This window comes from Ochotona princeps, chromosome 15 (assembly GCF_030435755.1).
Source record: "Ochotona princeps isolate mOchPri1 chromosome 15, mOchPri1.hap1, whole genome shotgun sequence".
In the NCBI taxonomy this organism is placed as follows: domain Eukaryota; kingdom Metazoa; phylum Chordata; class Mammalia; order Lagomorpha; family Ochotonidae; genus Ochotona; species Ochotona princeps.
Genome location: NC_080846.1, coordinates 4,539,981 through 4,552,436, shown reverse-complemented (window position 1 = coordinate 4,552,436; position 12,456 = coordinate 4,539,981). Strand labels below are relative to the sequence as shown.

Here is a 12,456-nt window from a genome sequence, read left to right as displayed (position 1 = left end):
TTTCCATATGAATGTAAAACTGACATGATATTACAGTGGTAGGATTTTCCATTCCTAGAGTTCAAGCCATATTTCCTACTCCGGATCCTGCTGCTCTAAAAGACAGACGGATGGAAAACCTAGTAGCATATGCTCGGAAAGTGGAAGGGGACATGTATGAATCTGCAAATAATCGGGTGAGTGTCTGGGTTTGTGTTTGGTTTTCTCGTTTTTGTGTTGACAAGATTGAGTCTGTCTTGGGCATTTAAGTTAACCCAGATCCTTCACATGGGAAAGTAGCATAGAGCCGCAGCAGCGGGCAGCCTTCAGATGACCTGACTGCCTGTTCCTGTGTCCTGTTCATGGAACAAAGCACCTTCTTACTACAGTGCACCCCCGTTGTCCTGACCATTTAAAAAGAGGCAGAGCTGTTAACTACCAGCTGGGCTGCCTTCATTCCGATATGGTGAATCATCAACATTCAGTTTCTCTATATCATTTTAATTTTATTTTCTAAATTGGTGTTGCTGCAAAATGTAGCGTGTTCTTTCCATGGTCTGTAAGTTGCCAGCATGGATTTCATAAAACCTGGTTGGAAAGATGTCTCCTGTTTGGAATATGAATTAATATCTTCCCCTTTTTAGTTTGTGCCTTTGGTTTAATTTTTATTGTCTGGTCGTAATTTCCCTTTTTTCTTCATCTGTTATTTTCCTTCCAAAAAAAAAGGCGGAATACTACCACCTTCTAGCTGAGAAGATTTATAAGATCCAGAAAGAACTAGAAGAAAAACGAAGGACTAGGTTACAGAAACAGAACATGCTTCCAAATGCTGCAGGCATGGTGCCAGTTTCCATGAATCCTGGGCCAAACATGGGACAGCCACAACCAGGAATGACTTCTAGTAAGTAGTGTTTCTTATGTTTGGGAGAAGTTTATAGTGGTTTCTGAACAAGTCATCAGTTTTTATAAGGTGGTGTAATCCTTTTGCCTTTACAAATAATAATAATAATAATTCATCCTATGCTAACAGGCAAACACTGCACTTCCACTTGGAGAGTGCACGTCGCCCTCTGTTAGCACACCGATTTTCACCAGTGTCTGTGACACTCAGTGATTCACTCATAAGAGGCTGCAAGTAGGGGGTGGACATCCGCTGACCAGCTTCAAGTGTGTGGTAGAGGCTTAATCAGATGAATTCCTGGTTTGATTAATTAATTAACTTAATTCCAAGCAGTGAAGCATAGACAGAGACATGGTAAGGAAGACCCTGCAGTCTGAAGTCAGTGAAAACAGTAATGAGTAGAGATAAGCCTCTATCAATACAGTCTTGAAAGATTTCAGAATGTTTCATAGAATACCTGTGTATGTTGGTCTGTGGCTGACAGTAAGTCTGAGATTTTATAGCATGAGATCCTTTCCTTAGCCCATCGTAGATGCTTATACAAAACTCAAAAGTTTACAAATGTCTGTAAGCCTTAAAGAAAAAAATGACAACAGACAGTATCTTAACTAGAATGATTAAGCCATGCAGAATGCTTTAAATATTAACAATATTGATTGCCTCAATGATGACTTGTTAAGTCGCGGGTCAATGGGGAACATGAAGTGTAGAGGAAATGATGGATAAAGAATCTGAAAGAACAAATAACCAGATGAGCCCACACATTGGGAGGTTTAAAGGATGAAATGGTTGTTAACATTTGTGCTTCTAAGGATTTAATTTAAGCATTAATAACCATAATAATTGATGAATTTGGAGTGTGCTGAGCCTTGAGCCCAAGCACTGCAAGTACACATGATGGCATCCCAGGTGGAATCTCCACCAAACTCTGGACCATTTTGCTTTTCAGTAAAGGACAGGCACTAAGGACTTCCTCAGCTTACTTTCTGTTTTTGCCTAGATGGTCCTCTGCCTGACCCAGCCATGATCCGTGGCAGTGTGCCAAACCAGATGATGCCTCGGATGACACCACCCTCCGGTAACTATAGTTAGAGAGTGTTAATTCTGAGGAGTGTTGTAGATGACTCTACCACTCATTCTCCAGGTCGGAGAAGTGCAGACAGGGCTGACTCGGCTTGTGTTCACAGGTCTGAATCAGTTTGGCCAGATGGGCATGCCCCAGCCGCCCATGGGACCCCGACAGGCCTCTCCTCTTCAGCACCATGGACAGCTGGCGCAGCCTGGATCGCTCAACCCGGTTGGTGTGATTTCTTTGAGTAATCTCTTTGGCCTTCTTTTTTACTTCAAAAACAAAAATGTCACATTTGTTCAGAAAAAATATACCTTATTTAAATCTGCTGCATTTTACACTTAGTATAGATGATATGTTTATTTGTATTTCAGAGAGTGAAAAAAAAATTTTTTTTAAGGCAAAGTTAGAGAAGAGGAAACAGATGTGTGTGTCCATTGGCTTTCTCATTGCTCGCTCCCCAAATGGCCACAAAGCCAGAGCTTAGCCAATCAAGAGCAGGAGCTTCTTGTAGATCTGCCCCGTTTGTAGCAGATACATCTCACGTACATACTCACCAGTAGCCATACGGACTCCAGCACCAGAGGCAGAGGCTTAGCCTAGTGTCCACTGGTACCGCCTCAAGTCCTCTTAATCTGTAAGGCAGATGCCTTAATTGGTTGAGATCTTTGCTATTGGTAATCAGATTTTCTGTTCTGTGTTTAAAGGCTTAGGTTTATGTGTGCGTGCATCCTTCTCAACTATGTAAACATCATCAGAACATAAATTTCTTTTTTTTTTTTAAGATTTATTTATTTTTAGTACAAAGTAAGTACAGAGGAGAGACAGAGGAAGATCTTCCATCTGATGATTCACTCCCCAAGTGACCACAACAGCCGGTGCTGCACCGATCCAAATCCAGGAGCCAGGAACTTCTTCCGGGTCTCCTACGCAGGTGCAGGGTCCCAAATCTTTGGGCCGTCCTCGACTGATTTCCCAGGCTACAAGCAGGGAGCTGGATGGGAAGTGGGGCTGCTGGGATTTGAACCAGTGCCCATATGGGATCCTGGTGCCTTCAAGGCGAGGACGTTAGCCGCTGGGCCACGGCACCAGGCCCCATAAATTTCTTTTAAAAGTAAAAATAAAGGTTTAAACAGGAGAGTTTTGTAGTCCATGAATGGTGCCATATTAGACTACGTTGTGTAAAATTTCACTTTTATTTGTTATGGGATCTGAAAGACTGCTGTTGACCAGCTGTTAACAGTAAGCAAAGAGCTCAGGACAAGAGGTCAGCACGATAGCTCATCTTGCTAATTCTCCACCTTTAAATACTGGCACTCAGTATGGACAGTGTTTCTTGTTCAGGCTGCTCCATTTCCCATCCAGTTCCCTGCTTGTGGCCTGGGAAAGCAGTGGAGGACGGCCCAGAGCCAGCTTCAGATTGGTTCATCTGCAGCTCGTGTGGCTGCTTGGGGAGTGACCAGCGGATGAAAGATCTTGTTCCTCCTCCTTTCCATAAAAATCTGCCTTTCCAGTAAGAAGCGGGAGCTCAGGATAGTGTAATTTGCTCCCTTGACTTAGAGTATTCAAAGAAAGCTCTTCCTTGTTCTGGGTGAGGTTGTGTGCCAGGAGAGTGTGTGTACTTCTCTGCCCATGCTCCAGAGTGGCTTCTGCGAGCTGTGAGAGCTTGCTGTGGAAGTCGGTGGAAGCCACTTCCTCCTTGCGCTGGCCTCTGCATTGCTTGTCTCCGTCTCTTCTCTGCACTATCAGCCTGAAAGCAGGGGTGGCTCAGTGGGTAAGCCACTTGTAGCAAGAACTGTAATGAAAGCATGTGATGCTTTGTGGTTCTTTGCAGCCTATGGGCTATGGGCCTCGCATGCAGCAGCCTGCCAACCAGAGCCAGTTTCTGCCCCAGAGCCAGTTCTCAGCACAGGGAATGAATGTGGCCAGCATGTCCTTGGCTCCAGCCGGCAGTCAGGCACCAGCGTCTCAAGTAAGTTTCACAAGGATGAGAATCCTTAAAGACAACAACTTTAGATTAAGGGCTTAACAGTGGATTTTTTTAAAATAAAGTAAGGCATATTTTAGCCCTAAATTGGGAATTTTGGCTGACTAGCACATGGGAGGGCTGCATAGCAGGGTGTCTTCACCCCTCCCCCTTGCAGCGCTTAGACCGTTCATTGTGGACTTAGTAATTGCTCCCCTTAAGCACTCTATCAAGTGTGTCTGAACATAGACCCCCAATTGCAGGATTTTCTTTTAAAGACACTTATTTTGTATTCTAAACACCTGTGTAAATTCTCTTTGAATTGCTATTGTTATGATTTATTTTAACAGGCACAAATGTCCAGTTCTTCCTGCCCTGTGAACTCACCTATAATGCCTCCAGGCTCCCAAGGAGGCCACCTTCACTGTCCCCCTCTGACGCAGCCTCCACTGCATCAGAACTCACCGTCTCCAGTTCCTAGTCGCACCCCTACCCCTCACCACACTCCTCCAAGCCTGGGGGCTCCACAGCCACCAGCAGCAGTCCCAGCCCCCGTCCCTACACCTCCTGCCCTGCCACCTGTGCCACAGTCCCAGAGTCTGCATCCTCCCCCACGGCAAACACCCACCCCACCAGCAGGACAACTTCCTCCTCAAGTGCAGCCCTCACTGGCTCCTTCTGCTGACCAGCCCCAGCAGCAAGCTCGATCTCAGCAGAGTACAGCGCCCTCTGTGCCCACGCCAACAGTGCCCCTGCTGCCGCCACAGCCTGCCACTCCAGTAAGCAGAGGTTTTAAGTTGTACGCAAATCAGTTCAGTGCTAATGTATGATATTATGTTACTTCTGTGCAATTTCTGATTTTGCTTTTTTTATGTCTCTTGTTGTTAACCTGGACTTTTGTGTTTACTGCCTGTGGTGACATAGAGCAAACACCAAGATTTTGTTTAGGTTTTTTCACCGTTGTGTGTCACGTTGTATTCTGAATCATGAAAGTATGCAGACAGGAATATGGCAGGGGCCAGAAGGGTCCCTCCGGACTCATATTTCCTGTTCTTCTGACATATATTTGTAGAATTTTTTTTCCCAGCAGTTTTAAAATTCAGTGCTCAAAGATTAAATTTGAGTCTCTGATCATAACAAAATTTTTAAAAATCATAATCAAAAAAGTGAAATACAGACCTAGAATCACCCTAAACATCCTTGCAAGAGTATGTATACACAGGGCCCAGCATGGTAGCCTAGCGGCTAAAGACCTCGCCTCGAACATGCCAGGATCCCATGTGGGCACCGATTCTAATTCCAGCAGCCCCACTTCCCATCCAGTTCCTGCTTGTGGTCTGAGAAAGCAGTCAAGGATGGCCCAAAGCCTTGGGACCCTGCACCCGCATGGGACACCTAGAGGAGGTTCCTGGCTCCTGGCTTCAGATCGGCACAGCACCGGCCATGTGGTCACTTGGGGAGCAAATCATCAGACAGAGGATCTTCCTCTCTCCTCTCTCTATGTCTGACTTTGCAATAGAAATAAATAAATCTTTTTAAGTATATACACACAGTAAAATTGTAAATTTGTCTCATAATTAAATCCTGTACTTACTTTTAGCCAGGAGCTGCTTTTGGGTTCCCACGTGGGTCCAGGGACCCATTTAGGCATCTGTGCATTCTCAGGCAGATCAGCAAGGAGCTGGATCACAGGTGGAGCAGCTGAAACTCACACTGTCACCCAGGCCCTGATTTTTCCCACTCTGACCAACCCCAAAACTAATCTTTGACTTGGTTCTCAGACATGTCAGTGAAACGTCAGGTCACTTGAGTCGCATCTAGCTCAGAACACTGTGACAAGTCAGCAAGGGGAGAGGGCAAAACAGAATCTGTCAGTTTTCTTGAATTTATTCTTTATAGGAATGTTCCAGAAAATGCTTTGAATTTTCTTGCAGGAAGATAGAGGAAATAGATGTGTTTTGGCAGAGACCCTATTGGAATGTGATGATTCGTAATACTTTCTCTGTATGGGAACTCAGCTTGCTTTTTCTTTACTTTTCTGAAACTTATTCCCTAAGATGAGGTTTAAAATCGGACAGCCTTCTCCTTAACTCCTTTCAATTTTCATGTCTTTATAAATATGGGCTCCTTCAAGGCAATCATCTGTGAAACTTCCACTGCTCACAAAATGCCAGGAATTGATGGTGACCAAGGAAGCCATCACTAGCTCTTGTCAGCTTGCTGGGCGATAGTGACAAGTAACGGGCTCCTTTCTCACAGTGTAGTTAAGGCATGCGCAGTGTGCCCAGTGTCAGCAGCCATGTGACTGTCCTGCCATTAGCCAAGAAGTGTTCGTTTTTTCCCCGTTGTGTAAATTGTGTTTGTGTAATTGGCCAATTTCCCACGTGTTTCCTGCTCTGCCCAGCTCTCGCAACCGACCGTGAGTGTTGAAGGGCAGGTTTCCAACCCTCCCAGTGCGAGCAGCACGGAGGTGAGCTCGCAGACCCTTCCTGAGAAACAGCCTGCCCAGGGAGTGAAAATGGAAGCCAAGATGGAAGTTGATCAGCCAGAAGCAGCGGCTCCTCAGCCAGAAGATATTCCCGAGGTAAGAAGGGGGCGGTTACTCCAACATGTTGGTTAGGACCCCAGACTAGGAACCTGGATGTTAAAATCCAGTGGTACTGGGAGTGTCTTTTGAAAATTAGGTGTCATTGCATTGATTTTTTGTGAGTGGGATGTTTAGTTATGTCCACGGCGGGGGAGTAAATGATGTAATGGCAAGGACCTTGTTGCTTCCCAGTTGGCTGTCTTGGGAATACTAAAAACTCCTCCCATGTGGTTTCAGACTAAACCTGAGGACTGTAAAGTGGAGCCTCCGGAAGCAGAGGAGAGAAGCACGGAGCTAAAAGCGGAAATAAAGGAAGAGGAAGACCAGCCAAGTACCTCAGCTCCCCAGTCGTCTCCAGCTCCAGGACAGTCGAAGAAAAAGAGTGAGTCTTACACCCATTGTTGAAACAGTTTATTTCTTTCTTGGTCCTCCTCGCAGTATTTGCCTTTGAAAGAGTCTACTTTTCTGCCTCAACTCCCAAGCATCAAGTGTTAAGGAGGGTCTCTGCCCTTCATTTAGGCTTCTGATTTCTCTAAGTTCATACGGCAATCTGGAGAGATGGCTTTATCTGCTGTTGCTTGAAAAGTCAGCCCTCTGACTTGGAGTTCCTTTTGGACTGTTATTCAGGAAATCTTTCTGTGAAATTTCATACTTCAGATTCTGCTTTCAACCTGACCAGTCAGCTTTGAATAGATTATTAACTGAGCTGAGACTTGGAAAGGGTTCAAAGGTGACAGGGACTGGCCTGAGCCTAGAAGCTCTAGAGGCTAGCATCATGGTGTAGTGGATAAAGCCCAAGTGTTTGTTCCACGATGTCCCTGTGCGAGACCCAGAAGAAGTCCCAATTTCCACACTTTAGTCTGGCCCAAGTCCGGCTGTTGTGGCTTCTGGGGAGTGAACCAGCAAATGTTAGATCTATTTATGTGTGTTTGTCTCTATCCCTCTTTCTGTAACTGATTTTTTTTTTTTTTAAAGATTTATTTATTTTTTATTACAAAGTCAGACATACAGAGAGGAGGAAAGAGAGAGGAAAATCTTCCATCCGATGATTCACTCCCCAAGTGACTGCAACAGCCGGTGCTGCGCCGATCTGAAGCCAGGAACCAGGAACCTCTTCTGGGTCTCCCACAAGAGTGCAGGGTCCCAAATCTTTGGGCCGTCCTCGACTGCTTTCCCAGACCACAGGCAGGGAGCTGGATGGGAAGTGGAGCTGCCAGGATTAGAACCGGCGCCCATATGGGATCCCAGTGCATTCAAGGCGAGGACATTAGCCCACTAGGCCATGGTGCCGGACCTGTAACTGATTTTAAGTGGATCTTTTTTTAAAGGAGGGGTGTGGGAAGCAGCAGCTATTTGAGTCAGACCCAGACGTGCCTGAGGACAGTTGTCAGTGTGGTGATTCCTCAGGTGCCTTTAGAGCCTCAGCTAATTTCAGCTGTATTCTTAAAGTTTTCAAGCCAGAGGAGCTCCGGCAAGCACTGATGCCAACACTGGAGGCTCTTTACCGCCAGGATCCAGAGTCCCTTCCATTTCGTCAGCCTGTGGATCCTCAGCTTCTTGGAATCCCGGTAAGTATGTGGTGTACTTCTCCGTTTTCTGTCTTTATTTGGTAGTGGATTTATTGAGACAGAATCCCTATTTAGAGTTGTACAGCCATTACATCAGCTTTCATTCACTCTCATCCTTCCAGAAAGAAATCCCATACCCAGCAGCAGTCACCTGCCTTCCTCCCACAGCAAGCCTGTGCGGCCACCACTCATCACCCTAACTTGCCAATTCTGGACATTACATTCGGTAGAAACATACACAGTGTGACTCTTTGTCATTTTTTCATTTATCAGTGCTTCTGTCCTCTGTGGCCCAGTGATACTCACACTTTGTCAATGCGTTCGTTAGATAGGGTTTTATGTGCCACTGTTTGGTGCAGGGGTTAGGATACTGCTTATTACGCATATCCACTGTCACAGAGCCTGGCTTTGACTCCTGGCTCCACACTGGTTCTAGCTTCCTTGTTAGGCAGCTGATCAGCTCGCCACTGTATCACTTCCCCTGTACCTGCAGCTGCTGGGGCCAGAGCGGGCAAAACTCAGGATAGGAGAACCTAGCTACTTGGGTCATTGCTTACTGTGGCTTAATGGTGGGTAGCTAGAGTTAGCTATTGCGCCATATGTTCTAAAAGGGAATCCAGTGATCCCTGCAGTGTCTTAAACTCCAGATCAATGGCTGCCTCAGTCTTACTCTTTTTAAAGGGCCAGTGTTGGGGCACAATTTGTTAAGCTGTCCCCTACATCACCAGTATCCCATATCTAAGTGCTGGTTCAGATGCTAGCTGCTAATATTTCCAGTCCAGGTCCCTCCTAGGGGGCCTGAGCCTCTGTCACCCATGTGGGAATCAGCCTAGACCTGCCCCATCTGCCCTACACCAGCTGAGACCCTTAGGTAATGTCTGATGTTGTTTGTAGGATTACTTTGATATTGTGAAGAGCCCCATGGATCTTTCTACCATCAAGAGGAAGTTAGATACAGGACAGTATCAGGAGCCGTGGCAGTATGTTGATGACATTTGGCTTATGTTTAACAATGCCTGGTTATACAACCGGAAAACATCGCGGGTGTACAAATACTGCTCCAAGTTATCTGAAGTCTTTGAACAAGAAATCGACCCTGTGATGCAAAGCCTTGGGTACTGTTGCGGCAGAAAGGTAAGACTGGGCTTTCAAACCTGCCTTTGCTTCTTCTGGGATCAAGTGATAACAGCCATGGGAGAAATGCTGCTTCCTGCTCTGATAGCATCATTATCTTAACATAGGAGTCGTACTTGTACGCAGCAGTACTACCTATTTTTTTAACATAGGCTTTCTGTAAAGACACTTCACAAATGTGAGTTGTATAGAAAACTTGACCAATTTAAAATTCTGAATCATCAAAACAAATCTGAATTAGGGGTTTTTATCATGTCCATGGGTAGGTACACATTGCCTAGCATTTCCTGCTTTTACTCTGTGTGTCAATTCACAAATTTTGAGCTCCACAGATCTTTTCAGTGTCTGCAATAAAGGGATAAATGAATATGACTGCTGAGCCATATGACCAAACATGTTGGTCAACTTAAGACTGGACTTTGGGGAGCTGAAGTGGCCCACTCCATGCTGGAGCAGGCTGTGTCTCCACTGCAGCTTGTTCAGGCCGATGTGCTTTTTGACACATGGTTTCTCTTGCAGTTGGAGTTTTCTCCACAAACGCTATGTTGCTATGGCAAACAGTTATGCACAATCCCTCGTGATGCCACTTACTACAGTTACCAAAACAGGTAAGTCCAGCACGTGTGCGCCATGGTCTGTGTGTCGCATGTCTGGGGCGTGCATGCGAATGGACCAGCACACAGACAGTCATTGCTCAACTAAAATGGGCGGGAAAACCCCTGCACAGCATGAGTTCTGTTGATTGCAGGATCATCAGCTTTTCTGGTATTGACTATCAAGGCCTGTTTCATAAGCAAGGAAAACAAGGCCTTGGGAAGTTAGACAGTTTGCTTCCTGGTGGCCTTCTTCGCTTGCTACCAGGGCTTTGTCGATCACCTGACTACAGCAGATCCGAGAAAATTCTGTCTCCCAGAAAGCTTTACCTGAAGCTTGTTAACAGCTTTTTGGAAGTATTTCTAAATGTTTGTGGTTTATCCATGTTTTCATTGGAGATCAGGATTCCATAGTACATGATTTGCCATTATAAACTTAGCTGTGCAGTACATGACTTCGCCTTACAGAGATTTGCACATGATGGGGTGCTGGAGCTCGCATCAACCAGTCTTCTGCCTTGTGTGCCATTTTGCCCGGCCAGTGGTTGTAATCCTGTAGATGATATGCAGGGTGTTTCCTGTTCTCGGTCATCACTCCATTCCTGGGCTCTGTTGACGTGGTGGTAGCATACACATTCAGCAATTGTCATTGCGTTGCTGTGATTCCACCACTGAGAGGTCACCGAATCTTTGTTTTATTTGCAAAGAAGTTAGGTGTAGTCCTAATGTTTCTAAGCACTCAGAGTGAAACTTAATGAAAATGAGATTAAACTATATGCAGTTTGTGTCGAGAATGTTCAAGTAACAGCTGGTATGAAACTTTTAGGTTACAGCTTTGACATTGTATTTTTAGATTTTTGCCAGCATTCTGTTGTTGTTTGTACTGAAGCATGTTGATCATGTTGATGCACATACGCTGCTTTTCTGATCCAGCTTACGCACACTTAGTAATAAAATTATCGTACTTGTGGCTTCCCTGGGATCAGAGATTTTGTCTGTTTAAACTTGGTGGGTTTTGGATGGTCATTTCCTGCTACTGTATACCGCGTGGAGTGGAAGAAGTGTGTGATGCACTTTGTTTTCAATAACAGACTAGCAGTTCTCCCTTCCGCGGTGTCTTTGTCCTCCTCCCTCATTTTGAATATGTACATCAGGTTGCATTAATTACTGAAATGAAAGGGTATGGGGTCTTTGTAATTGAAACATTTTTGTTTTTATTTGCTATAGTCATTTGCTACTGTAATTCCATTTGAGATATTTAATGCTAATCTGTGCTTTGCTTTGGCTTTCTGCTTTGTGTTGTCCTGTCTTGCTTTTACGGTTTTTGTTGTCCTGCAATCCCTCATTTTCTTCGTTTGTTTTGTGTTTTTTTTTCTCCCTCATGCTTGTCGTTGTCTGCACTTGGCTTTGATTGCAAAAAAACAAAACCCAAACTGTGGGGTCCATAAATCTGCATCATTGAATGTCCTTGTCGCCGTTGATGACCTGCTCTCTGCCTCCCGTCCCCCTCCTTGGCCTGCTGTGATTGGTGGCTTCGTTGCTTGGCTTGGGCTGTGTTGTGTGAACGGAGCAGTTCACCCCAGTATGGCCTTCTTGCCGACAGGTATCATTTCTGTGAGAAGTGTTTCAATGAGATCCAAGGGGAGAGCGTTTCTTTGGGGGATGACCCTGCCCAGCCTCAAACGTAAGTAACTACTTTCTCCTGGAAGGGGTTACCTTGTCAGCTCGCTCTGAGGAGATTGTGCTTCCCGAATGCTCTTGGGCTGTGTTGTTCAGCACAGATAGCTGTTAGCTGCAAGTGGCTAATTTAATAGAAATGAATAAGGGAAAATACAGTTAAAATTTGCTTCTTGGCTTGCACTACTCACATTTCAAGTCTTCAGCAGTCAACTGTGGCCAGTGACAAGGATACAGATCCCACTCAGCCGTGCTAGCAGCGTGTGCAGTTAATGATTCCCTGGGAGCATGGCAGCCAAGACGGCGCAGTGCTTAGAAGGGAGTCAGGATGACCTCCTAACAGGCTGCTTTGAATGTGACTTGGTTGGTTGGGTTTTGCCATCTCACAAACTCTTTTAACATTTGGCAAATGCCAAGAAAAATTTTGACACATGCACCCTAAACTAAGAGTACTTAAAATCTCAAGATTGAATTGGCTACTATGTTTTAAACTTGATTTTAAAAAAAAATTTGGCAATTCTTATAGGTTCGTGTTTACTATAAATAGGATCTGTTCAGAGTATTCCACAGAAATAGGAAATTTTGTTACTTGTTCTGTGCTCACATGCACTGCACATACATTAAAATACAGATTAGCCTGGCCTCTGAGTAGGAATCATACGCAAATTCAGAAACTGTTCATGGGTTCTAAATTGTACCTTCAATTTTGGTCTCGGTTGAAACAGTGTAGTAGGGACCAGGTGCCGGGCAAGGATAGTGGACACTGAGGACCGAGAGCTGTTCACAGAGACATTCTGACTCGTATCAGGGACGACAGGGGCCAGTTCCCATGGGAGTGCCCTGATGCTTCCTGTCACTCCTAGCACTTGGAGCTCTAGACTGACTGGTCTCAGCCCCACGCCTTAGGGCTGTGGGTCTCTGAAGAGGATGGAAACAAACTCCTTCCTGGGTCTGCCCAGATTCTTGTGGTGTTACTGGTCCT

The 12,456-nt window shown here is 45.3% G+C and overlaps 1 protein-coding gene across 2 annotated transcripts in view; it reads left to right on the top strand.

Moving 5' to 3' along the window:
* The window catches only part of EP300 (E1A binding protein p300), a 66,418-nt gene that overhangs the window by 40,365 nt on the left and 13,597 nt on the right, over nt 1-12,456 (top strand). The window contains exons 9-20 of one of the 2 annotated variants that reach the window (XM_004589476.3): nt 59-176; nt 706-880; nt 1,881-1,958; nt 2,068-2,177; nt 3,784-3,921; nt 4,266-4,694; nt 6,320-6,499; nt 6,740-6,884; nt 7,952-8,070; nt 8,965-9,204; nt 9,724-9,812; nt 11,401-11,481. In XM_004589476.3, coding sequence (XP_004589533.2) covers nt 59-176; nt 706-880; nt 1,881-1,958; nt 2,068-2,177; nt 3,784-3,921; nt 4,266-4,694; nt 6,320-6,499; nt 6,740-6,884; nt 7,952-8,070; nt 8,965-9,204; nt 9,724-9,812; nt 11,401-11,481 — 1,902 coding nt within the window. Of the gene's footprint in view, nt 1-58; nt 177-705; nt 881-1,880; nt 1,959-2,067; nt 2,178-3,783; nt 3,922-4,265; nt 4,695-6,319; nt 6,500-6,739; nt 6,885-7,951; nt 8,071-8,964; nt 9,205-9,723; nt 9,813-11,370; nt 11,482-12,456 lie in introns of both variants that reach the window. The other variant, XM_058673065.1, reaches the window with a different exon arrangement.